Consider the following 27,764-nt stretch of genomic DNA (forward strand, 5'->3'; position numbering starts at 1 on the left):
AAAAAACTAGGTTTCCAATGAGTGTTTTATCTAGGGGAGATTTGATTAGTGTTTACAGTGGCTCTTTGAGCGGGAATTCAAATAAAAGTAGGAGCTTAGGCTATGTTCAGTTCACCTTATTTTTGCTTATTTCAGATCTAATCAGATCAGATCAGATCAGATCAGAAAAAATAAGTTCAGATCAGATCAGATCAGAAAAAATAAGTTCAGATCAGATCAGATCAGATCAGATCATACCAGATCAGATCAGATCAGATCAGTTCAGATCATATCATGCTTATATTTAAAAACTTATTATTATTAAATATCTTTCACTACATATTAATAAAAATTATAATAATTGAATATTAATAAAGTACTCATTGAGACGAATCAAACAAGACCCCACATGACTATATTTTTTCTTATATATTAGAAAAATCTAAAAGATTATCTCTAATTGTGAATAGTGTCAAGATTCTAAGTGACAAAGATAAAAAAATACAAAGGGGTATTATTATTTACTAGTACATTTGTTCAAAAGAATTATTATTGTTGTTGTTGTTGTACTTATTAATTATTAATATTGGTAATTATTATTTAATCTTGTTGTTACCATTATAAATGTCATTGTATTATTATATTAAGTTATTTTGTTGTTATTAAATAATAGAAAATTAAAAGCCACATGTTAAGAACATAAGATTGACGCAAAAATAAGAAATATAAAAATATGATATCTCAAATTCATGACAACGAAACTACTAATTTCGGATTACATTTCAAAATAAGCTAAGTGTGAATACAAATTATAAATTTAGATTCGGTATACCTCTTCTACCGAATTCAAATCTCTCTAGCTATTTGAAGTTGCACGATATTTATTTATTTTTTGCTCAAGTCATAGTTGTTTGTATATCTTGTTCTATTTTATATAAAAAAAAAGAGTTCAGTTTGCCGACTTCTCAAGTGTGAAATTTTTTTTAAGGGAAAGTGTGAAACATTGTATAAGTGCTCTTATAAAATAATGACTTGAGTTATATAATTTTTTAGTAATAATAATAATTATGATTATAATTATTATTGTTGTTCTTATAATAATGATAATAATAATAATTATTATTAATAATAAAAGTTTGTAATAGAAATAAAATGATAATAATAGTAACACTATAAAGAAGATCTTATAATGTATTGCATAATAATGATTTACAAAGTAATAATATAATAGTAATAATATATTTTATAAAAGATAAGATCTTGTTGAAAAAATAAGTTCAGATCAGATCAGATCAGATCAGATCAGATCAAATCAGATCAGATCAAATCAGATCAGATCAGATCAGATCAGATCAGAAAAAATAAGTTCAGATCAGATCAGATCAGAAAAAATAAGTTCAGATCAGATCAGATCAGATAAGTTCAGATCAGAAAATTTCAGGTGAACTGAACATAGCCTTAGTGCTTAAAACTTCATTCTCCAACAGTTTTCTAGGGCAAACACCCCCATCAAATTCCACATTAATCCCACATTCCCTCCATCTTTCCACCTCAAATTCAACAATTTTCAGACCTGCAAATCCAACTAAATTAGTGTAGAAACAAACCATTCGCACGTAAATAAATTTCCCCAATTTTGAATTTAGAAACTAAAATTCCAAATATTTCTCTTTTTTCTGCCTTATTTTTCAATTTCTGAGGAAAATGAGTGGAAATTCTTTGAATTTCGAAGAACCCATCAAAGATGCAATTACCCGAGTGCGATTTTCCCCAGAATCCAACAATCTTCTCATCGCATCATGGGATTCTGTGAGTATAAAATCTTTGCTTTACTTTTAATTTTTTTTTGAATTTCTGTAGTTAATTATTTGATTTTTTTCTTTTTTACAAATTACTAGAGTATGAGATTGGTGGATGTTGATAGCAATAAACTCAGATTAGTAGCTCAAAGTGAAGCTGCAGTTCTTGATTGCTGTTTTCAAAATGAGTCCGTTGCTTTTTCTGCTGCTTCAGATGGTTCTATTTTCAGGTACTTAATTTTTTATTGAAGTTTCCGCAAATTTCAAATTTGTTTTAGCTTTAGCATTGTTTAATGCTGGTTTTCAAAGGGTTCTAACGGTCAAAAATGTTAAGTAAAAAAGGTTGGTTCTTGTGTAGATTGATTTGTATTCCTGAGTTTTTTCAACTTACCTTGTTTGGTATGTTCTTCATGGGAGCAGTCAAAATTGATCTCCCCTGAAAAGGTCGAGTTTCGCAAACTTATGGAAGATAAGGAAGAGAGAGAACTGGGGGGGGGGGTGAGAGGGAGGAATTCATGGGAAGGAATTGCCTATCAAACATCCCCATTAAGAATTTTCTACTAAAATTTTCTATGCGCACGAGTTGTAATATCATGCCACAATGAAGGTGGAAGGTTGCTTAAAGTAATGTAAAGGTATGTTGGAGCTTCATTGGCTTTGCTGAGGTTAGCTTTGCGTTGTGTAGTTGGCAATTAGTACACAACTACAGGATTGTATCAAACTTTTGAAGTATGCTAGGATAGGTTGGAGTCCCCAAAATTACTAGGCTGCATATTGGACGACTTTCATCCAATACCTTGCCTCAAATAGTTAAGGTATACATGATATGGTATGCGTTGTCGAGTTGGAATTATGTAATATACAATCAAGTATTTATTTGGAACTAATTATTGCTATGTTTGAGATATAAGGAAGGTATAGGAAATCAGTTTTTTCTACTATGGGGGTAGTATATGCTTGCTTAATTTTTTGTTAGATCTAAGGAAGACTAGACAATATAGGTACTAAATTACCTGAAGGATTATCTGGGAATCATTAGGTTTGGTTCCATTCATGGTTCACCCTTTTGTATGGTGTGTAAAAGTACTTCCTGTGGCCTACATACAATGTTTGATGTATTTGGAATTTCGTATATTGATCTGGTGGCGTACTATATCTGTGAATAACATGGCAATTAATTTGCTCCAGCTGAATTCTCTTAGGTATGACTTACAATCTGGAGCTTCTGAAATTATGGGAAAGCATGAAGATTCAGCCACCTGCATTGAATATTCTCCGGAAACAAGTAAGTAATATTTGGAGTAGGAACTGATGTGTGTTTTACCAATATTTTATGAGTTAAAAATCTGATGAAATGCTTTGTGGGGTGATTTTCTGATAGCATTGGTGTCTGATTGTGCAACTAAAAGGAAATCATATTTTATGCTTTAGTTATTAGTATTTTAAGTATAGATATTGTAATGCGTCTCTCTTGAAATATTATATGAACTTATCATAAATGAAGGGGTTATATATCAGATTTAGTTATTAGTAGTTTAAGTATAGATTTTGTAATGTGGCTCTCTTTGAAATAGTATATGAACTTATCATAAATGAAGGGGTTATATATCACAGTGCCAGATGCCATTATGTTTTAGAGTGACTAATTTTTTTTTTTTTTTTTTTTTTTTTTTGCGTAGTGGAATATATATTGCCATTCATCACTTTGTTATATTTTACAACAGTGTGGTTGCATCGATAAAGATGGCCAAACAGTGTGACATTTAGGAGTACTCATAAGAAATTATTGTTAATTAGGCATGTCTATTGATGACTAATATCAAGAGATTATGAATATGATATGGCATGGTCTCAAGCAGAGCCAACTAAATCTGGGTGTTAGTTTAACACAGCCTAAAACTAAGTGTTCAACCAAATCGGTTAACCGAAAAACACTATAGAAGCACAAGCACTAGACTGGTGAACAAGCATCACAGAAGTTTTAGAGTGAACTCAAACTTCTTATAAACTCAATTCAATGATTTTTTATATTTAAACATTATACCCTAAGGCAATTTCAACCTCTTCTCTTTCATAAGCAACATGTCTAGAAGTAGTTTTCATGTGTTTGCTTGGGAAGTCTCTAGCATATCGAACCCTTCCTCGACAGTTGAGCATTAACCTGTATTGAGTTTCATGGTAACTTGAGCTTTTACCTTATTCCTCTTCCTTGGCTGAACCGATCTTTCTTTCTCCAAAATTTCGTATTTTAGTGGAGTTTTTTACTATTCCCCCTTGGATTGGTAACTAGATCTAGTAAAAGGTTTCAACTTTAAAGCCTTATGTTACCTTCCAACCTTCATAGCTTAGATACAAACTTTATGAAAAGATAAATAGGGTCACAATTTCACTTCTCTCTCTATGGTTGGGTTCAAACTAATAACAAGTAGCCTCTTGCAATAGTCCTTCTTTGGGTCGTAAAGCGTGTTTGATCTTTGAAATTCTTTTACGTAGTTTTAAACTAATACTTTCCGGCTGCAAAGAATTGTATTTTATGAACAAATCTTGTGAATAGGTGCATGGAACAAATCGATTGCTCATCCCTTTCTAATTTGAAATTTAGTCCATTATCTATTTTTCTCCCTATCCTATCTCTTTCCCTCTCTCATGCTCTCATACATAAATAAGCCTACTTCGATACATATAAAATACCATGCCTGAATAGGTCGTGACTTCTTCATGTAATATTCGTTAGTAAAGGCCCACATTGCCATTATTTTCATGAACGAAAATTTGAGTCTTTTGAACAAGGAATGAAGTCACTCCAGACTAGCTTGAGTAGCCATAAGTGTTTTTACAATTTCCAATGTCCCATTGGGAAGTTAGATAGATGAATTGGAGATCAAGTATGTTGCATGCAACTGTGCAACTCATATTGTAACTAGGGGGAAGGGAAATAGCACTAGCTAGGAGAGACAACTACTTCACTTGGTTGAAATTCTCATAAGTGGAGTAGATAAACATTAAATTTAAACATTGCAATTTTATTTTTTTTTCAAATTGTCGCTTGTAAAGCCTTGCTTCCCCCAGAATACTACCCAGTCAAGCGATTCTCTTCCCGTGCCCTTCCTATCGCTCTAAAAATCCACTCCATGATTTTGTAGGTAAAGATTGATCCCTAGAAATGTCTAATTTTCTTATCCTTTAGTTAGGGGTGTTTTAAAGACCATTTTTGAAGCTTCTAGTTCTTGGTTAGGTAATTTATAAAATATTTGCCTTTTTATTCTTCACCAAAGAGTCTTGAAGTCGTGAATTTCATGGATCGGACGAACAACCTTATAGCCTGTCGGCATAAAAATGCTTGAGATTTATGCATGCAAACTGTGGAGGCATGCTATGAATTAACATAGCTTGGACACCATTAATAGCATAAATTAAGGAAGAATAGAAGATTTGATTAATAAATTGAAAATACAGCAATAAAAAGGATAATTACAAGCTTTCGAGAGGCTTGTTCTCTCCCATTGAACTAATAAGAGCTCACCCAATTTTTCCTAACAATTTTCAACATGTTTTTCTCTAATTATCCCTATATATAGTGTAATTTCCTTAACACAACTACCTAGCTTACTCCCCAAGCTACTAATTAAGATAATACCTAAATTACCCTTCCCCATAATATCAAGCTCCGTCATTAGAGAATTGGTTATTTTTAGAGTTCTAATACATGCACTTTAATGTCAGTCACTTGTTTCTATAGGCAAAGTGGTAACAGCTGGTTGGGATGGAAAAGTGTTATGTTGGGACTCACGCTCAACTAAGGTTTCACGTGCTTTGGTTGGCTTCAATTCACAAGTGGATTCCATTTCACTCTGCGGCATCGAATTGTTGGTGGCTATTGGATCCTCAGTACGTAAATATGACATGCGGAAATTGAATGAAGCAATCCAAGCAGAGGATTTATCAATGGACGTTTGGATAAGATGTGTACGCTCCATGGTGTGCAAGAAAGGTAGTTTTTCTTGTTATCGAATCCTTTACTTTTATTTAAGACATCCTTGAACATATGTTTTCGTGAATTTTATTAAAAAATATTTCGACTGAATGGATGACATAAGTTAGTTTTGCAATAATTCCAATTTAATTCCTTTCTTTCATCTATTTCTATCTCGTGATGAGAGCACGTATTTACTCAAATCCCTTTATTTGGATGTAGGCTTTGCTGTTGGGTCGGTAGATGGTCACGTAACATTACAATCAAATTCAGATGACATGGGGTAACTTACTAGCGTATAAGGCTGGAATTTTGTGTGTGGTTTGCTCATGCAATATAGAAAGTCATTCTCCTTGTTTTTCTCATGTGATTTATTCTTTAAAGATGGATGGCCATATGAAGACTGTTTAAGCATTTCGAGCAGCCATAGCTCCCCAGGTTTTAAATTGTTATGTTAAAAGATAATCTATGCCAAAAGAAGCTGAGGAGACACACTTGGTTCCTGAAAATGTTTAATCAGTCTCAAGTGACTTGATGCAGAAGTTATTTCTTATTAGTTAAAGGACCCAAAATCACCTGGTTAACAGAGATGCTATGAGTAAAGTTTCATCACCTTGGTCCAGTTCCATAGAAAACTTCTGCACACATGTCTCTATGAAGTTTACTTTTTTAAGGTTTCCCTTTAACGTGGAAGATTCCCGGCAACCTAGCTATCTCTATGCTTATTTTTATATCTTTGACTAGATGTCATGAGGAAATGGGATGAATCTTGATGGATGTTAAACAATAGTTTTTAACTGTAGATTTTGTGTTTTGTTTCTGTAATATGTGCCAAATATAGTTTTATTCACGTCAATTTTTTTACACAATAGACTGCATATATGCTTCTCAGAATTAGTCAATGCTGATTCATGTGGCTCTGTTTTTCTCTGATAACTCTTTTTAGATCTCTGGTCCTCATTTAGTCGCTGACTTTCGTAACCTTTTCAAGTTATATATTTTGAGAAATGCTGTGCAATCCTTCACAGGTATACGTTTCGCTGTGGTCCAAAATCAAAGAAAGTAAAACATCATCTTGTCACCGTGAATGATATTGCCTTCAACCAATTGTATGTATCCTTATAGTTCTGCTAAGATTATGTGTTGAAGCACGTATAATAATATGGTGGCTTGACAGTCTCCCAGGTGTGTTTGTCACCGGTGATTATGAGGGTCATGTCATTGCATGGGATGGTTCAAGCAGGAAGAGATTATTGGAGGTAACTTCTTTTGCTCTTGAAGCATTTATATCTTATCATTTAAAACTGCAGATGTGCAATTTTCCAACATCAGAACCGAGAGTTTGATACTGCTATTGTATCTTGAGTTTGCTTATTTCTCGGATGTGGTTATTTCATGATGGTCACTTCATTTTCATAGCTTTTTCTGTGAATTATTTTTGCAGCTTCCAAGATATCCAAATAGCATCGCTTCATTATCATATAACCATACAGGCGAGCTTTTGGCAGTTGCTTCAAGCTATACATACCAAGAAGCTAATGAATTGTAAGAACTCTTCCCTCTCCCTCCTGTCCTCGAATTTGTTTCATTGCGTGTGATGTTGTACTTGTCATCTCTTTAAGATTCCATGAACAAATCTTAAACTGGTGCCAGTGACTGATATAGTGGGCTGCTCTGAAACCGTTGTGCTTATATATTACAATGCTACATTTTCACTTCTATGATATTCAAAGGGAGTGATAATAATCCAGATCTGTTGTAGAATAATAGATGTAATAAGATTTTGGCCGTCAAGTAGAGCCAAAAGGCCCAAAACTCTATTACTCTGCCAATATCCCTTAATTGTAAAACAAATGTCTCTTTCTTTTGTTGGCGTTATACTTGTATTTCCAGTCCTTGAATTACAACGGCCAAAATTTACACTCGTCTTTTCTCTGAATTTCAACTTTTGAATCTTGGAAATGACAGGATTGTTATATTTGCTCTTAGATCCCATCATGCAGAAAACTGCATAAATTTGAATACAGAAGTATCACATTCTTACATCTCTTGTTCGTGTCTTGCACTGATCTTTACGGATTTGTTCTCTTCACTTGAAGATATTGCACCCTACATGATGATTTAAGCATGTTTTTTTTGGTAATTCTAGAGCATACTGAAGTGAATGTTTTACTTTGAACAGAGAAGACCATCCTCAAATATTCATACAAGAACTAGGTGAAAGTATTTTGAAATCTGCAGCACCTGGGAGTTCCTGTCGGAGATAGTGATGGTGTTTTGGACAATGTAGATTCTTCCTCCACTGGTGCCTGTTACATTTTGCAAGTGGTTCATATTTGTGCAGCAGCTGCAACGACGAAGCTGTAACATACACAGTCGGACTCGTGACTGTTTTTGTATTGAAGTACAGGAATATTGTATCATAACATCTGATTAGATTTCCACTGTTTATAATCTGAATTTCCTTTCAATTCTCCATGAATTCTCGGTCTCTCTTTACTCTTCAGTAGATTGTTATACTTCCTCTGTTTCATATTACTCGCTACACTTTTCAATATACGGGCTCCTATGCAATTTTTGGAGAAGAAAGTTGTAGAGAGTAAAAAGAAAAGGGACCCGTGTGAGAGGAAAGAGATAGAGAGAGAGAGAGTTTATTGCCCAAAAAAGAAGTGTAGCAAGTAATACGAAACTTCCTACAATGGAAAGTGCAGCGAGTATTATAAAACGAAGGAAGTATATCTATGATTTAGTTTTTCATCGGTTATTCAAGGTTGTTGGCTAGCTTTTCTTATTCCTATAGAGGGGACTTGAATACTGGATTGTGCTAATTATCATGGTTCTTGATCTGTCTCTGCTGCTTATATTGCTGTTAAATTTTCAAATAAGCAAATAAAGCAACGATGATGAGGAGATTAATGACTTCATGGGGATGATCAAATGAGGATTATAATGGTATTAAGTTGAAGCTTGATTGAAGCTAGAAAAAGTATAGAAAGAGCAAGTTCATATGTGCCTTTGGACAGGTTTAGTTAGAGACTCATAGAAGAACAAATCGCTTCGGGTTTAATCATGTTGTGTTGGTAGTAACCAAAAAAGCATTACATACATTTTCTAAAATGGTATTTACTCCGCCTTTATTTAATGGTTACACTTTGTGTTTTTTATACTTTATGTTTGACTATTTTTGTGATTAACGGGTAACGAAAAATATAATTTACCCATTGGTCGGGCCGAGCTATAATTTTGTGCTCAAAGCCCGCTATTTCAGACCAAAATGGGTGGGCTTTTCGGGCCAAAAATAGACTAATAAAAACTCATTTTTGACTTGTCCAAAGCAAAAAAAATCGGACCGGACCCGACCACGGGACAAAAATTCTGCCCAAAATTCGGCCCAAAAACAGGTCGGACCGGATCAAAATGATGAGCTCTACCCTAAACACAATGATGTACACAAGATTCGATTTCAAATGATGATTACCACCTCCACAAGATTTATTTTAACAACTACTCGTTACATAGGATTGAACCCGATAAGGAGTTAGAAAGAATTTGGTTCAAGGTAACGAAAACAAATAGAGGAAGAGAACGGTAACAAACCTTTATCGAGAGTTTAGGGGTAATTGATTCCGTTTGTTATATAAAAGGTAAAGCACAGTCCTGCTTAGTTTCCACGCGCACGGCGCTTCTATGATCTATCGTCTCTCGTGACTCGTCTCCTTGTGTGGGTTGAATTAGGGTTTTCTCAATTTTCTCTCTCTCCTCGATTCGAAGCTCGTCGAAGAAGAAGAAGCAGTAACCATGTCTGACGAAGAGCATCAGTTCGAATCAAAGGCTGATTCTGGAGCCTCTAAGACCTTCCCACAGCAAGCTGGTACTATTCGCAAGAACGGTTACATCGTCATCAAGAATCGCCCTTGCAAGGTTTACCTCTTTTTTTAGGGTTTTCATTCATCTTCAATTTCTCTCATTTTTTTAATATGTTTTTCTTGTATTAGCATCAAATATAATCATTTCATTGCAATTCTTACTTTGTATCTGTTATTATTGTTATTGTTATTGTTGTTGTTGTTGTTGTTGTTGTTGTTGTTGTTGTTGCTGTTGTTGTTCATAGATTAGAGCTCAGCTAGATTTTCTGTGTTGCTGATGACTGTGATGAGTTTCTATTTTTTTTTTATATTGTTATTTTCGTTGTTTAAGTGTGATTGTATTAGTAGTGTAAATATCACTGAAAATTTAATTATTCATTGTGTGAGATCTGTTGGGATGCCTCTCACTAGATCGCATCCGCTTCAAGTGTGCTGTTAATGGAAAAATATTATACCTTTCAATAAAAATTCGACGAAATCCTGAAAGGCGGAGGTGTTCTGTGAATGTCTCGAATGATTGGGATCAATAGCAATTATAGGCTGGCTGATTATGTTTCGGCATTATTTGTGTTGTGTATTAATTTACTGAGCTGTTCTACTGTATTTTTTTGTTACTATAGGCTAATCATATGTTTAGGCTTGAGATAGTTCGATTATGATAGTATTATGATAGTCTCGAATGATTGGGATGAATCATGGTTGTTTCTTGGTCACTTACAATTTGAAGGGAAGAGGGTTAATGGGTTGTCGATCATGACGTGCTTTGGTGTGCTTTTGACCTCTTATACTGGCAGCTTGATAAGAGCAGAAGAATTTGTTTGTGACCTCAAATTAAAATTATTTTCGATACAACTATTAGTGAATTGAGGATGCTCACTAACATCAAATTGCTCTTACTAATCTGGTTTTGATATGGCAGGTTGTTGAAGTTTCCACTTCTAAGACTGGCAAGCACGGCCATGCTAAGTGTAACTTTGTTGGTATTGACATCTTCACTGGAAAGAAGCTCGAAGATATTGTTCCTTCGTCCCATAACTGTGATGTATGGTCCTAATATAATACCTCTTTTTCATGTCTTTTGACTTCTAGATTTTGTCTTCTCTTTGAACTTAATGGATTTCATCATTCGGTTTCAGGTTCCCCATGTCAATCGTACTGATTACCAGCTCATTGACATAGCTGAGGATGATTTTGTAAGTATAATTGTATATTATGGGGGTGTTTGACAATTGATTGTTGGTTGTTAGTGTTAGCCTTTATTTTAGCTGTTTGACTACTGGTTGTTTGTAACAGTGTTTGATAAAATTAATTGTAATGCAGAAGCCACAAGCTACTTGAAGCAACATTTGGTTTTTCGCTAGCCAAAAAGCCATTTTATCAAATAGAATTATTTTATTCTGGCTATTTCACCTGATTAGGAAGCCAAAAGCCAATGAAAAAGCCACCCAAGAGCTGTTTACCAAACATTCCAATATGCTTTGTTTGGCTTGAGCCTTCAATTTTCGGTTGTTTATTGTCTAACCCAAATACTAATTTTCAGGTTAGCTTGCTGACTGAGACTGGAGACACCAAGGATGACCTGAAGCTGCCATCTGATGAAGCTCTGCTAAAACAGGTTACCTTATTATTGGCTACAATGCCGGTCACAGTATGTTTAAGATTGACAAAATCTATAATTATCCCATGTTTGTGAAATTGCTGGAATGTGTACAATCTTATTTTTATTTAGTCAAGGAACAAGACTTTTTTCTTGTTTTTTTATCAACAAAATCACAATCATACATGCTTCAGCTTCCCTGCAAGCTCTACCATTAGCTTTTTGGCGGCATTTCATAAGAGCTATGTAAATGAAATGAATTTGCGCATATCTGTAAATTGAGAAGTGACTAATAATTTGTGTTTCCTTATGTACAACAGCTCAAGGAGGGATTTGCGGATGGGAAAGATCTGATTGTGAGCGTGCAGAGTGCTATGGGAGAAGAACAAATTTGTGGTGTCAAGGATATTGGTGGTGGATCCAAGTAGGCAGTAGCTGATTTCTAATGAACCTGCAATATATGCTATATTAGCTTTACTGTGATTTAATGTGTGAGAATATATGCTGGAAATGACTTCTATCATGGGGCTTCATGTTAGCTCTTTTGTCATGGTTGCTCTCTTTTTGGACGATCCATCATCGAATTTCACGTGCTGTTTCCTTTAAATTATGTATTGAGATTTGATGCTTTGAAATGGAGATAGACTTATATATGATTTGATCTAGTCTTTATACCATCTTATCGTGAATGGGCTCATTCTCTTTGGAATGAGCCAATTAGGTGAATGGAAAGTGAAACCCTCCTATTTTTAGTCGACTAGATCGCCTTAGTGTTTGTTCATTGTTGTAGATCTATAATCAGTATAGAATGGTGCGTTTGCTAGTTTTTGTTAGACTTGTAGTTCTATAATCACAAGTTTAATAAGGTTTTGACTTCTTACGTTTTGGGTTTTGTTTTCAGATGGTAGGCTAGACTTAAACATTGACATCTATTATATTGGCCTTACAGTCTCTTACACCCTTACGTAATGAGCACTTTGTAATAAAATAAGAAAAAGAAACTGTTCATGGTGAAATGGAAGACCGCCTCAATTAAATTTCCCCAAGGTCTTCTATCATTAAGATTTAGGGCCTGTTATTTTTGGCATAAAACAGCTAGACTGAATTGAACTGATCTGAACTGAAATGAAATGAATAGTGATATGTGAGAGTAAAAGTATTGTCAAGAGCTGAAGAACTGGTCTGAACTGGTCTGAACTGATCTGAACTGGACTGAGAATAAGCTGGAGAGAACAGGCTCTTAGAGGACGTTTGGTATAATTAAAGGAAATGGAATGGAAAAGATTTGGATAAAGAGGGAAAATGGAAATAATAATTGTTAACTTTAATAGTTGTTTGGTATTATAGTGGAATGGAAACAATTGAGAGATTTATGATTGAGAAAAGAAACGTGATTTGTTTCCACTACTTTAATAAGAGTAACAAATGGCGGGATTGTGTTTTCTTTCGAAAATGGTATTGTTACTTAACATTCATACCAAACAATTAGAAATTGAAAAGCTTATTTAAATTCATTTTCTACGTCAAGTTTTTCTATACCAAACACCCTCTAATGTCATACTATACTTATAGTATAGTCAATCGATTCATATAGCTCCTTGAAAATATTAGAACTAATTAAATCATTATGCTATATACTTGGAGTAACTAATAGAATAGCATGGGTGGTAGCCTCAAGATTGCGACCATAATTAGTTTCAGGCTTTCAGTTCGTGTATTGCGCTATGTCAAAAGTCAGTATCCAAACAAGATATAGAGAGAATAATTTAAATTAAAGCGATAAAAAATATGATTACAAATTCGAGCCAACATTCCACTATGAGTCTATGAACAACATCCCTTTAATTACTTATGACGTACTAATATTGCATACATGGGAAACCTTCGCAAAAATGAAGGTTTCTTTTCTTAAAAAAGATTGAACTTTTTCTCCGTAAACTCTGAAATTTATAGGGATAATATAAATAACTTGAATAAAGTTTGTACATTGTGTATTAGGTATAGTATGATATAGTCGGTTTTTTTTATATAATATAGTCACTTTTTGAATAGTCAGTATTTGTATGTTTCAATTTTTTTATATAGTACTACCCCCGTTTCGAAATATAAGGCACGCATGATGTTCAAGGTTGAACTTTTGATCGTTAATTACTCTCATTTTATGCTGATAAAAAAATTTTAAAAACATTGTTCTTATAGTATTTTTCAAGAGAATCCAATGATATAATTTTTATAATTTTTTCTATTATATTATGAGAGATATCTGTGGTCAAAGCAAATTTTCGTAAAGCGTGAATGTCTTATACTACCTCTGTTCTTATTTAGTAGCAACATTCACCTTTTTGCACAAACTCTGAAATTTGTTCAAAGAACTTAGGGCCTGTTCTCCCTAGAGGTGGGCATGGGCCGTCCCGACACAATTTGGGCCCGGCCCGAGCCCGCTTGAGGCCCGACCCGACCCGACCCGTTGTCCGCTACGTGGGCCGCGGGCCTGTCACGGTCAAGAAATTTTATTTCCGGCCCGCACCGGCACGAGCCCGCGGGCCGAACGCTCATTTTTTTTTTTTTTACCCTAAAACTGTCAAAAATACAATATTAAACATTGGTCGGCCCGCGGGAAGCACGATCTCGGCCCGTGGACAAATTTTTAAAATTTCAAGCTCGGCCCGGCACGCCATTTACTCAAGCCCGCGGGCCGACCCCGTGAACAGGCCCGGCCCATGCCCACCTCTAGCTCTCCCCAACTTCTTTTCAGTTCAGTTCAGTTCAATTCAGTTCAATTCAATTCAGTTCAGTTCAGTTCAGCTCTGGACAATAGTTTTACTCTCACATATCACTAATCATTTCAGTTCAATTCAGTTAAGTTCAGTTCAATTCAGTTAAATTCAATTCAATTCAGTTCATTTTAACTGTTTTATGTCGAGGAGAACAGACCCTTAGCTATAGCAAACTTGAACCTCATCAAGATTTCATGCAAATAAGTTCAATTTCCAAAAACAGCACTTTCCAAAAATCGGTAAGCAAACTTTAAAGCAGGTTTTACCATATAAAATGAACGAATCTGCTGATGAAATTTTACACCATACTCGAGATATCAATTAAGGACATGTATACCAAATTTCATCAGAATCCAAAGAGTTTAAGCCATGGAAAACGTGACCACAATACAGGTAGTACATTAGCTTTCCAAAAATCAAGCCAATTAGCACAATAATCGTTGAGGTCGATATTTATTGGAGAACAGTTGATATGCATCAATTTCACACGTTTCATTTTTCTTGGGTTGCATTTTGGCTCGTGTCTACTGTTAGACACCACCATTAAATGGTAGACACGAATCCACCATCTATCAATTATCTATCCGTACCAAAGATACCTTGGCTTAGTGGTTAAAATTAAGGTACTGTGAACGATAGGCCACAAATTCGAATCCCCCTCCCTTTCATCTATCCGTAGTGACAGCAACAAATCCCCATATAAAAAGCAGAGTATTGCTTTCATTTAACGCGTACGGCGACCTTTGAGGCTCTTGATAGTTGATATTGGCTAAATTAGGTTTTCTTCATTTTCTCTCTCCTCTCAACTCTCAACTCTCAACTCCATCTGAAGAAAAGTAGCCATGTCTGACGAAGAACACCAGTTCGAATCCAAGGCTGATGCCGGAGCTTCTAAAACTTTCCCTCAGCAAGCTGGTACTATTCGCAAGAATGGTTACATTGTCATCAAAAATCGCCCTTGCAAGGTACTACATACATCTCTTTTAAATCTGATTTTTTTGTGTATTTTTTGAGAAATTTAACATGAAATTGAGACTTTTGACTCCGTTTTTTCAGATCGTATGTTAGGGTTTTGCATTGAAATAATTTGTTCTATAGTTAGTGGTCAACTGATTGCATTTTTTTATCCTAATTCTTTTCGATATGTTGTTACTGGTTTTGGTAGGAAAACATCAATTGAAATTGATTTGAAGCTATTGTTATTATTTGAATTGATCTGTTATTGGAATTGAAGATATATTTGTGGACAAATAGCTCTCTCATAGGTCAAACTTCAAAGTGTATTCACTTATGTGAAAAGCTTAATGATCTATGATATTTCTAGACCGTGTGTGTGCGTTGAATTTTTCGTGGTGGATGTGGTTAGTGGAGACAGTATAATTATGCTTTGGCTGAATTTTTATTTGAGTTTTGAGTCCTTGGTGTGGTGATGTCAATAAAATATTTGGACTGTTCTACGGCATATGCATATTTCTGGAGGCCTATATGACTTGATGCTTGTTTTGTGGATTGATGAAGTTAATGAATAGAAGTATTTGGAGAAGGTCAGGGTTATCATGAGTTCAGTTGTTTCTTTGTCGCGTAAAGGTTGTTGATGTGCACTAGTATTTCAGCGTCTGTTTTGATGTCTAATGTTGGCTTGAGGCGATGTAATAACGAGGTTTTTTCTGTCAAAAGAGTTAGCATTTCGAAGAAGTTACAATTTTTTTTTTATATGGCAGGTTGTTGAAGTTTCCACTTCTAAGACTGGCAAGCACGGCCATGCTAAGTGTAACTTTGTCGGTATTGACATCTTCACCGGGAAGAAACTTGAAGATATCGTTCCTTCCTCCCACAATTCTGATGTATGTTCCTATTGAATACCATCTTAAAGCGTCTTCCTTGTTCTTTGTTCTGTCTTTTCTTTTTAACATAATGGATTTTATCATTGGTTTTTAGGTTCCCCATGTCAATCGTACTGATTATCAGCTCATTGACATATCTGAGGATGGTTTTGTAAGTATATTAGTATCTAATTTGAAATGTCTTTGGCTTGAGCCTTCAACTTTTGTTTGTCTATTGTCTAAGCCAATTACTGTTTCAGGTTAGCTTGCTGACTGATAGTGGCGACACTAAGGATGACTTGAAGCTGCCAACTGATGAGGCTCTGCTAAAGCAGGTATATACTCACAGTATGCTGTATGCTGCTGCTTATGGCCGTAATGTGCAATGTCCCTCTTCTATGTTCTTGAAATGTTACTGTGTTGTTAGTTTGTTACTAAGCTCTAATCATAAACCCTACTACGTTAATTATTAATGTTACTATTGGGTCCAATTCTTACTAGTGTGTGGCATTGTTTGCTGAAGTGCTTGTCGTTGAGGATTTAAGTACTCTTATACCCATATGGTGATGTTAATTGCCTTTGGTATATGCGATTTACATTGAGCCGGAAGGTTTATTGTCCAATTTTTCATATTTTTAAGGAGTGGGACTAGCTCGCTTGCTTTTTATTTTTTGTTGGTTAAGGTTAAGTGTTAGAAGTGAAAGAAAATATGAAGTGCTGTGTCTTGTGATTTGAGATGTATAATGAATTTGCCAATGTGCATCATATAAGGCACGATCATGCCACATGCTTCAGCTTCCATAACAATCTCATCATCAGCTTATTGTGGCATTTTAATATTTTTCGAAGGAGCCTCAAAACCCCACAGCCTGAAAACGTAATGAATTAGTACTTGTTACTAATATTTTGCTATGTTTTATGTACAATAGCTGAAGGATGGATTTGCCGAGGGAAAAGACCTGATTGTGAGCGTGATGAACGCCATGGGAGAAGAACAAATTTGTGGCCTCAAGGACATTGGACCCAAGTAACTTCAGCTCGACTCAAGCTGCCTGAGGCACCAGAGCATGAATTATATGTCATATTTAGCTTTACTGGGATATTTTATGTGGTTGAGTTCATGCCGGAAACGTCTTGTGTCATGGGGCCACATGTTAATCCCTATTTGCAAGGTTAACTCTTTATGTTGACAATTTATCATCAAATTTCGGGTGTCTCTCTTTTAATCATGTATTGGTGCTTTTGGTATTTGCTCTTTATAACTCATGTTTTCATGGTTTGTTTTTGGATCAAAGTGGAAAATCCCCATTCTTTTATTTGGCTGATTGTCATAGTTTCAAATTCACAATCGGTCATAGGCCTATTTGAACAATTATATTGATCTGCCTGCCTGTCTGTTTGTCTTAGGTCCAGTTCTATATACCTCTGGTTTTTTATCACGTTTCTCAATGTATAACTTTAATCAGTTATATCTTTGATTACTATCAATAGGTAAAATTATAAAAAGTTGATATTCTACAATGTACAATATTGCAAATTCAACAAGTTTGCATTCACTCCATTATTTATTTATTTTTTGATTAGGAAATCAAGTCAGCCCAAGGGGTAGTCCCTACAAGGCTACTAGCCTGTAGGAAATACCAACACATTGGCTGGTAAGGCATGTCTAGCATGTTAAGGAATACCTCAGCATAATGCTGGGGGTAAGGATTGAATCCCTGACCTTCCATTATTCCTTATTGATGTTCTTACATGAATCTTAGTGCTATTTAGTATTATATAGAAGTAGGATTTTATGTGATTTGTTCTAATGAATACTTTAATAATATCAAGTTATTTAATTTTTTTTACTAATATAAAACTATATATATCAAGTATTCGTATATGATTATATTTTTTTTAAGTATAAATCACAAAATGTTGTATGGTATATTTTATATAAAAAATGTATGAACATGTGATTAACTTGACTTCTGACATTATTTACAAACTTCATTCTTCTTTTGTTTAATAACGTATTTCAATTTTCTTCTATTCAATAAAATATTGTTCTTCTAATATAAAAACAGTGCATTTGTACCAATACAAGATATTCTTGCCTTAAGAGATGTTCTGTTTTAGTTTAAAAAAATTCATATATGAACTGTATTTCTGTAGTCAGTAAATATTGTTTTTCAAGAACATATAGTTGGGTTAAGCCGGCCATTGTTATTAAAACCCCTTTTCGAATTATGCAGTCGTACCCTTCGATTCTACGTAATTACTTAATTCAGTTCAGTTATTTTATGTTGAAGAGAACAAACCCTTAGTACAAATATTCACATAGCAAGATTGTAATATGATTCTACGATCCTATAGTTTTACTATCTGATTCTATCATAAAAAATTTGTGAATAGAAATGTCATTAATAATATGGGTAAATTTTTAACACGAGTTATTTACCATATAGTAGCACAATTGTCACTATTTTACCCAAATTTGTACGATCTTATGATCATACGACTTAATTCTATTGATTCAATCGTACCAAACACTGCAATCAAAAGTAGAATTCTGATCCTAATAACATTGGGGCCAAGTCACTTTGGTTAAACTTGTTTTATGTAATTTTTATTTCCGGGTGGGATTCGGGTCGCTTTTTTTGAAACGGATGGCTCGGACAATTTAGTATAACAAGTCACTTTTCGCCAAAGCAGTATTGCTTTATGGGAAGGAACCAATACAAATTAACTCAACTTACCTCTACTATCCAACCTAGCCACGATGTGAGCTACAATATTACATGATCATTAAATAAGAGAAAACACATAATAATGAAGGATTCGAGTCTAATTCGTTTATATGCAACTGGGCTAGTCGGGTCAACTCAAATTGGGTTTATTTCAGGTCAAGTTAATATTTAAATTAAATATAAAATGTAACAATAATAATAATTTCAAAAACAAAATATTTTAAGTCAATAATTAAAGTAAATAATACAATATAAAAAAGTTAAATTTTGGCGTACTTTAGCGAGGAATCATAATTAAGGGTAATGATCGGATTGTTGAGGTTGGGTCAAAAATCGAGTTTGGGTCGGTTCACGTCTCAAGTCAATTGCAAATTGCCATTTTGGCATAATTCAAGTCTTGAGGCCGAGTCGTGAAGGATCGGGATTGTCAGGTCTACTACACACTCTCTCCCGAATTTCTCTCTTTACTCTCGTGCTCTTCCTCGACTTTCTTTCCTCTCACAATTTTTTGTTGATGCATATGAGCTACGAAGGCAGTTAAAGTACGAAGAAAGGGAAGGGGATTCGAACCTGTGACCTATCGTTCACAGTACCTCAGGGATAACCACTAAGCCAAGACATCCTTGGTCCTCTCACAAATTTATTGGTGGTATGTTCTACAATAGAACGAAATCAGTAAAATTAGAATGAAATCACGAAGATTTGATTTTAATCTAATCAAACGTTTATAAAAAAAGTATAAAATCTTTGAGATACTGAAAATCAAGGGGGTTTCAAACATCAAAATCCCGTGTGATTCTATTCCTTATTAGAGTTATAAGTGTGTACATGGTATCATTACTCGTTAGTTATGACGAGGACAACTTGTTGTCTTGAAAGGGTCACTTATGGTAGATGTGACCTTTTTAAGATACAAGGTCACACGTTGTTTAAAAGTGCTCTCTTTAACTTACAAAGTGATCCTTTCAGGATACAAAATGAGATAAATTTTTGTAAGACAACTTTACACAAGACTTCGAGGAGGAATAAGGGGATACCCTCTTGTACCAACTAGTTTTATTGCTTAGTTACTATATAAGCTTTGGTAAATCAAAGTCTTCTACTTCATTTTCTCCCTACATCTTTGTTAAAAGAGATCCAAACAGTCGACTTTTAAGATACCACTATATCAGTGATTCTAATAACTTACATTCTTCTTGTTTGTTTGTTGCAATTTGTAGTGTGTTTTTCTCGCCCTCAAAATAAAATACAACATATATAGTACAAAATTCCATGGCTGCAAAGCTGCCTTCAGCCACATCAGTGCTATCAGCCTACTCAGCTTTTGCAGCATCAGTAATGGTGGTGAAAGCCGTGTTGAATGAAGTCCAAAACATCACATCGCAAATAATCCCTCAAATCCTCCAAGAAAAGATCATATTAAAACTCAATAAAGTATTCCAAATTTGTTGTTCTTCGGATGAAATTTTGACCTTAATAATAGAAGAGCACTGCAATGGTCTCACCAAAAATCAAATCTTTGCAGCTTCCCAGACCTACTTGAACACCAAAATCAACAGCTCGAACAATCGGCTCAATGTAAGCAAAGCAGACGAGACAAGGACTTCTCGGTCACCATCGATAAAGGAGAAGAGATCTTTGATTCCTTCGAGGGGATAGCGTTGAGGTGGGTGATGCTGGTGAGCAATGACGAATCACAAAGGAGGAATGGAGAGGAAGAGCGTAAGTCTGCGGAGTTGAGTTTTCTAAAAGAACACAAAGAGAAGGTTTTAAAGAAGTATCTTCCTTTTGTGTTAGAAACTGCAAGAAAAATCCAGGAAGAAAACAGAGTACTTAAGCTCTACAAGCTCGGGGGTTACTGTGGTGAGTCGTCCATTGATCTCCAACATCCATCAACATTCGACACATTAGCCATGGACCCCGAGGTTAAGAGGGCACTCATTGATGATCTTGATAGGTTTGTGAGGAGGAGAGATTTTTATCGTCGTGTGGGTAAGATATGGAAGAGGGGTTACTTGCTGTATGGACCTCCAGGTACGGGGAAATCCAGCTTGATTGCTGCCATGGGAAACTACCTGAAGTTCCATATATATGACTTTGACCTCCCTAATAGGGGGCATGTGGATTTTAGACGATTGTTGGTCTCAACTGCAAATAGGTCCATAATAGTGATTGAGGATATAGATTGCAACGGAACCAAGTTTCAGAACAGGCAGCAGCAGCAGTTGTATGGTAGTGAAGATAAAAACATGGGTGACTTGCACCAAACTAAAGGAGGTTCGGAAGACGATGAATCATTATCACTTTCGGGGCTCTTGAACTTCATTGATGGGCTGTGGTCGAGTTGTGGGGATGAGAGGATCATCGTGTTCACAACCAACTACAAGGAGAGGCTTGATCCAGCCTTGTTAAGGCCAGGCCGAATGGACATGCACATTCACTTGTCTTATTTAACTTTTGGTGGGTTTAAGGTTTTAGCCTCAAACTATCTTAATATCAGTAGCCACCCATTGTTCGCTCAAATTGAAGAGCTCATAAAAGAGGTAAAAGTTACTCCTGCAACAGCTGCAGAGGAGCTGATGAGCAGCGACGATATCAATGAAGTGCTTGAAAGGTTTGTGCAATTCCTCCTCAAGGAAAAAAAATGAACAAACCAAGAAAAAGCCATAAATACTGAGTGGTATAGAAATTATCAGGAAGCAGAGCAAAAAAATTGTACTGTATCAGCTTTTACCCCTCATCATGTAATTTGAACTACAATTTGATGACTAAATACAGACAATGAGAATAAAACAGATAAATCTGGCTTCAATTTCTTTGCATGTTAGTGATGGTTGATCCAAAACTTCTTAATCAGTACCAGGAAATATTAACATTAAGAAAGAAGTGCCATACTTCAAACCTGACATCCGATATGGAGGCATAAGGCATATAAGATGTGCCCACTCCACATAGTATTACCTTGGATATGAAGACATAAATTGAACGTTTTAATTCCCGGGAATATCCAACTTTGGTCCCTTATCGTGTAATTTGAACTAACAATGTGATAACTAAATACTGATTATGGGAGTAGAACAGATCACTCTGGTTTCATCTTCTTTGCATGTTATTTCAGAATGCTTGCTCAAAAACTTCACTATCTAAATAAATGGCAATAGTTCAGAATGCGACTGACCTGTTATGAAGAGATCCTAACCATCAACTCTACCTTACTATGATAAAGAAGAGACACAGACTACAGATGTGATCTAAACAATGTCATACTTGTCAAACAATGAATGAACTTGAAGATGACAGTTATGAACACACAACACACTGTAAGCTTATCAATTGATGTTATGGTTCCTCCAGCAAGCTAATGGTGGCTGCAAGGTTACAGAATATTACTACACTAAAAAAAATGGGAGGTCACTGTCCAAAAATGGTGAAATTCTGCTGATTAAGAGTTTTGAAAAGTGTACACGAAGTCGCGGATCCTATGCTTTAGTGTTTCATGTGGTCAGTGATTACCAGTGATAACGGATTTAGATATGATCTGCTGCCTCAAACATCATACGACAAGTTGTTTATAAGCTGTAACTATTTTCTCATGAATCGAATGGCTGTACCGAGCCAATCATCAGGAACGTTCCCTTTCAATTCCCCTTTCAAGGCCTTCAAGGAATGATCTGTGGCTGCCTGCAGCAGAGAAAGCAAACTCAGAAAGGCCTTTCTTCACAAATTAAGTAAAAGGCGAAGAAGTTGCAGCCAACACTGAATCTTGAACCCCCCCCCCCCTTCCCCCAACTTTTTTATTTTAAAGTGGCGGGAGGAGTAGGTGGCTCGTAACAAAGAGCCCGATGATATACAATGTTGCAGTCCACAATCCCTCCACAATATTGTTTTTCTCGAATTCTCGTACGACTACGAGGGAAGTGTAATATTACCTTTACAATAAACACATCAATGCCAAGTTTTGCAATAGCTGCAGCTTCAGATATTTTGGTCACCATACCCCCTGTTGTGTCGTGAGCTGCTACAGTGATCTCAACTGTTAATCCAGTAAATGGACTGGAATCAGAATCAAATACATCTTTTGTCTTCACAGAGATAGCAATGTTAAAAGTTTATCTCATGTGATGATGCAAAAGGACTTTTTCCGTAGATTTGCCACAAGACATTTTGTAATTAAGAAGTTACAACATCCGCTAAAATGTGCATAATCTATCGACTATACATGCACATTATCTGCTATTAATTATTTACCTTTCTCATTCATAGTTTTTGGGGCAGGCTTTACGACACGCCAGCTTCCCTCTTCATCGACAGCTGTTACAATATAATATGAATTATGCTTTTATAAAAAACCTAAAATTGATGACCCAGATATAAATTTGTCAAAACTTTTAAACTGAGATATAATAACATAACACAAACAGTTACTAGCTCACCTATCTCTCGTAACAAAATTGCGCCGGGTTCTGAAGGAGGACGGTCATATACACCAAAGACATCTGTCTAGATAAATGATTGAATAGGATAACATGTGTAAACTGAAACTGATTGCAACACTATTTTACTAGAGTGGACATGATAGAAGCTAGTATAAAACTGATATAAAGATGGAGCTCAAAGTATGTAGAATAGAACAGCTGCAACTGATCAAATTCAATCACCTTTTGTTTTCATACATTTCTACTCAATATAATCCTTCTTTTCTATAACCTTACTGCTCCAGAACAGACTATGGAACATATTGCACATGTGACAGGAAATGAAGTCAGCATTAAAGGTTTGTCGGCAGGGAAGCTAATGGATAGAAATATTTGGCAAGCAACTGCATTTTTTGGCTTTTACATGTCCATGTGAAATAAAAAACTTTGTCATACCTTGAACAGTATACAAGCTGAGGACCTCTCTGCAAAATAGGTATGAACCAACAAAAAGGATACAAGAAAAACAACATATTCAGGCTTCAAGTGTTCTGCCAAATGTCGTATCATTACATCCCCACTCAAAATTGTGCAACCCTGTTGGTAAAAATCATATAAGCAAATAGGCATTTTTATATTAACCTACGTAGGCTAAGAGAAGAACTAGATATAAGATGGAAAACCTGTGAGTGATCAAATACTGCATCCCCATGCAGGACCTAATAAACAAGAAAAATTAATCTTCATGCATGTATCAGATTCGTCAAAAAAAATTAACAATAACCATAACATGCAAGAACAATGGTCTTGTTCGGTTAACAGACAATTGAAGTCTTCTGATCTTGGTGTTTGGTAAACAGAGGACTAGAAAATCGAGTTAGAAATATAGCTCTAGATTTAAAAAGACTGTCGGGGGAGCTTTCTAGTGAGAGAAGATTAAGCACGTTTAGGTGAACTGACAAAATGTGCCCAAATAAATGCCAAAAATTACTATCCTACAAAGTTTACACAACAGTAAATTGTGCCAATGTCCTTGTTGGTCAATTTACACAATCAAGTATCTGTCAACTAATTACAGACACTGTTATACAAACAGCTACTACAGTCAACTAATTAAAGTATTAAACCAACTAATACATTAATATACTAGCTACCTAATGCAATCAGCTATCCGCAGATCGGCATACAGAGCCAATAGCCCAAAACAGGCTGGCAACATGTTAAAGGAAAAAAGTCATTTGTATCAATGTTAAAAAATCTCAAGGCATATTGTGCCTTAGTGCACCGTATTGAAGTGAGGCGCAACAAAGAAAAATTTATAAGTTTTGATGTAATAAAATGTGTGCCTTGGGTGTTCTTTAGTGCGCTTTTTTTGTGCTCCTCTTTGATATCGCCTCGCCTAGCAGTAAACAGGAGCTTGGCCCTATCGCCTTGCACCTCGGGTGTGCTTTCTAATACACAGATTTAAATATGATCCCTTTCCTTCTAGAACAGCATTTTCCTACTGTAATCAGAAAACACAACACTGCATTTTGACCTGAAATCAGTTGGTTCTCAGTCAGGCTACTCCTTCGCTTAGGAGAAGTATCCTGTCTGACTGACCCTATCATGATTGAATCACATTATGACCTAGTCATCATCCACACTCAACCTTCATTCTAGGCTAATGCTTCTCCCATGAATGAAAGAGTAAGCTAATGACACATTTATGTGTGCATTCTTACTGCTTAAAGCGTGAAATATGTCTCAGGTCATGTTATCAAGTCTATCTGTGAGCATCATTTCCTGATCAAGCAGGACGGACCCAAAAAATAAAGTCCCCTTCTGAAGAATATCCTCCAACTGTCCAGTCCATAAGAAGTTTGAAACACTTCTACTACACATTTAAATATGAGCACAAGATTGAGACAAAGGCATACAGGTCCAGACTTGAGAAGTTAATCAGCAGAAGGAAAGAAATCTATGAAGATGTAATGATGCCATCACGCCAGAGTTGTAATTCAGATAAAAAGAAAGTAACTTCGCTTGAGATTCCATACTGAAATTAAATAGGAAATTTAAATAATTGCAAATGAACAATAGACATACAGGGATGAAACCAGAGTCTATAGATTTAGCCACTGTAGCGATATCGGCAGAGGCAACCTGTAAACAAAATTTCTACACTTATTAAATTATGTATTACGATGAATAATGTCAAGGGTTTTGTTTGCAGGAGAAAAGCATATGAACTAACTACAATTAACATTGGTAATAGCCACTGACATTCCTTTGAAACGTCGTCCATCCACACGAAAATGGAGATATTCCAACTGAAGGGATACCTTCTGTGACGTAACAAAAGAATTTGTCAGATGTCAAATTATATACACCACAAGCACACAAGAAAGACGCATGCAAGTATAGCGCAGAGGCTGAGAGGCATAATAAACCATATTGTAAGAGGCTACAGCATGTAACATTCAAAGCTTGTTCCAGAAAACTTAAGCCACTGCATTTTTAAGGACTAAGCTGGAGTTTTAGATCCCATGTGAAGTGTGAACAATGAGAAACCTTAGTATATCAGATATCACAGTATTTGTTACATGGCAGAACTGGCATCCCCAATTAGTTTTCACCTCCGACAGTGCTTCCTTTCCGAACAAAAAGATAGCACACGTCATGAAACTATGGCCTTCCTTGCTATCAATGTCAATTTCTAATTCAATATCTTTGAAAACCAGGTTTCCATAATCAATAGTGAAGGTTGTAGTAGGTTTCGTTTGTTCAGTACATAAGGCTAACAAAACTTAGTACAAATATGACCAAGTTTTAACTTCACTATCTACCTTTTTCATAGAATATACGAAATCTTGAAACAAATAATTGTGAACTGCCAGTGGTAGCGAACATGCCCTGAACAGTCAAAAATCAATTTATACACCTTCACTCTAACAGGAAGAAACAAAGATAATCAAACCAAAATACTTGCAACACTAGATATACCTTGAGCAAGTGCCCTCACAATTTCTAGATTCAGTGATGTGACCTGTAAAAAAAAATATAATCACGCAGAGCACAGGAATTTCCGTATTTTCAATGAGCTTTTTCAAAAAAGTTGCAACTAGCAACGCAACGGAGACAATTCTGTCAGCAGAATTTCTTACTGAAATTCGGGTAGCAACAAAGCCAGCTTTGACAAGAGGCTGATCCAGTCCTCCCTTGTGTACCCCTGATTTGCTTGCTTGGAAATGACCGAACGAGCCTAAAAGCAAAGTCAAAGTTCTTAAGCTTAGTATCTCCTAAGAGACAATAAAATGAAGTAAACACCAAATTTGACGGCCAAAACATAATAAATCTTCTACTTCCTCCGTTCCAAATGAGATGTTACACTTTCTATTTTAAGAAGTTTCAAATTAGATGTTACACTCTCATTTTGGGTAATAACTTCTCTCTATCTCTCTCCTATCACATGAGACCCTTTTGTTTTCTTTCTCTATCTCTCTCCTCTCCAAAAATTGTCTAGGAGTCCGCGATTTTAAAAGTGTAACATCTAAATTGAATCGGAGGAAGTAAATAAATCAACTAACCAGCTCCATGAACAACAACAAAGTTGCTAGAATCCAACATAGAGTGATCAACAATTTCTTCTACATTTACACAAATTTCTGATTCCCCAGCTCTTTTACTCCAATCCATATCCACAACTTCACCAGACATCATTGCTTGCCTCAAATGTATCGAAACCATTCTCAGATTTTCTTCATTTATCTTCTCCAATTCATTCTTGCATGTTATTGCAGCACCTCCTAAACTTGACAGCAAAAAACTAATCAATTTTGAGAAAAAACAAAAGAAAATACAGAACACCCACATCTCAGTTACTGCATTGAACTGATCAATTAAACCAGCTTCAAACAAACCCACATCAAATTCTTGCATTCAATCTGATCTAAACACAAATTAATTAACAAATAAATTTTCAAAAGATAAAAAATTTCCCAACCCCTTCACATTTTTTTTGGGTTTACTCAAAATTAAGTCAATAATTAACATCAGTAAAGCTAATTATTCATGTTGAAGAGAGTGATGAGCCATTAATGGATAACTAAGCAAAGTAATAATAATTTGAAGTAGGAGAGAGAAAACATAGGGAAGAACAGACCGAGCTTGACGATGCAGCGTAGTGGTTTAGTGAGGGAGATTGAAGATTTATCCATGGAATCCTGCTTGCTGATGTTAGCTTGTATTGTGTCACTCTATTCTTCAATCTTCAGTCAGAGATGCAGTTCACGAAATATTTAATGATTCAATCAGTCAGAAACATGAAAAGTAGCTGCTTTTTTGAACTTTCGCTTTCTTTGAGGAAGAGGATGTACAACTACAAGTACACTCCTGTGAGAAATTCCTATATTTGATCCGGAAGAAGGGAATAACGTTTATACTATGGCAATTGTCCATGTTTAAATAACTTAGAAACACACATTTCGTACATTTGAATCTAGTATTGAATAAGAACGATTGAATTTTGATTTAAATAGGAACAAGTTTTTGTTTTCTCAATAAAAAAAATTAGGCAAATCTTATAATTAGTTAATTTCTCCTATTTTTAATTAGAATGATTTACTGATGTAGCGTTAGAAAAGAAAATTCAATTTGGTGTCAAGCTAAAAGTAATTTCATAATAGGAAAATTTGTCAAAAACCACCTTTTATAACCACTTTTTTGTGAGAAACCACCTTTTATAAAAAATTGGTTAATTAGCCACCTTTTTGGTTCTTTTTTAGTTGGAAGGCACCACTTGTCGGAAAATTGGCATTGACT

General features: G+C 35.3%; 4 protein-coding genes across 6 annotated transcripts; 3 read left to right on the top strand and 1 right to left on the bottom strand.

Annotated features, from left to right (window-relative positions):
• The first annotated feature begins 1,656 nt into the window (after window positions 1-1,656).
• LOC104897833 (uncharacterized) lies at window positions 1,657-17,130 on the top strand. Its single transcript, XM_057395871.1, has 20 exons — window positions 1,657-1,788; window positions 1,878-2,008; window positions 2,981-3,063; window positions 5,518-5,769; window positions 5,974-6,034; window positions 6,780-6,860; window positions 6,929-7,010; window positions 7,196-7,296; window positions 7,934-8,017; window positions 8,099-8,168; window positions 9,487-9,672; window positions 10,537-10,659; window positions 10,754-10,810; window positions 11,158-11,265; window positions 11,535-11,638; window positions 14,821-14,956; window positions 15,713-15,835; window positions 15,930-15,986; window positions 16,075-16,149; window positions 16,744-17,130. Exons 1-20 carry the CDS (start codon window positions 1,684-1,686, stop codon window positions 16,843-16,845), a joined length of 2,121 nt encoding a protein of 706 aa, XP_057251854.1. The 5' UTR covers window positions 1,657-1,683; the 3' UTR covers window positions 16,846-17,130.
• LOC104897834 (eukaryotic translation initiation factor 5A) lies at window positions 9,405-11,870 on the top strand. The gene is made up of 5 exons (XM_010684783.4): window positions 9,405-9,672; window positions 10,537-10,659; window positions 10,754-10,810; window positions 11,158-11,232; window positions 11,535-11,870. Exons 1-5 carry the CDS (start codon window positions 9,550-9,552, stop codon window positions 11,640-11,642), a joined length of 486 nt encoding a protein of 161 aa, XP_010683085.1. The 5' UTR covers window positions 9,405-9,549; the 3' UTR covers window positions 11,643-11,870.
• Window positions 17,131-19,559: 2,429 nt separating the features above from the next.
• LOC104898072 (AAA-ATPase At3g50940) lies at window positions 19,560-22,011 on the top strand. The gene is given in 2 exon segments (XM_048646433.2): window positions 19,560-20,134; window positions 20,137-22,011. Coding segments are annotated over 2 exon segments (1,374 nt in total). The 5' UTR covers window positions 19,560-19,818; the 3' UTR covers window positions 21,195-22,011.
• On the bottom strand, window positions 21,794-27,413 carry LOC104897837 (isopentenyl phosphate kinase). Of its 3 annotated transcripts, none has more exons than XM_019250510.3 (12): window positions 27,106-27,413; window positions 26,531-26,749; window positions 26,108-26,205; window positions 25,947-25,989; window positions 25,227-25,285; window positions 25,050-25,106; window positions 23,645-23,680; window positions 23,481-23,558; window positions 22,980-23,046; window positions 22,795-22,857; window positions 22,476-22,579; window positions 21,794-22,227 (listed from the first exon to the last, which is right to left on the bottom strand). In XM_019250510.3, exons 1-12 carry the CDS (start codon window positions 27,158-27,160, stop codon window positions 22,129-22,131), a joined length of 978 nt encoding a protein of 325 aa, XP_019106055.1. In that variant the 5' UTR covers window positions 27,161-27,413; the 3' UTR covers window positions 21,794-22,128. The 3 variants fall into 3 exon arrangements, with proteins under 3 accessions (XP_019106055.1, XP_019106056.1, XP_010683087.1); XM_019250511.3 differs by having other exon boundaries at window positions 25,227-25,288; window positions 26,531-26,754; XM_010684785.4 differs by having other exon boundaries at window positions 25,227-25,288; window positions 27,106-27,412.
• Window positions 27,414-27,764: the final 351 nt, after the last annotated feature.

The sequence above is a fragment of the Beta vulgaris genome, chromosome 6 (assembly GCF_026745355.1).
Source record: "Beta vulgaris subsp. vulgaris cultivar EL10 chromosome 6, EL10.2, whole genome shotgun sequence".
NCBI classification, from domain to species: domain Eukaryota; kingdom Viridiplantae; phylum Streptophyta; class Magnoliopsida; order Caryophyllales; family Amaranthaceae; genus Beta; species Beta vulgaris.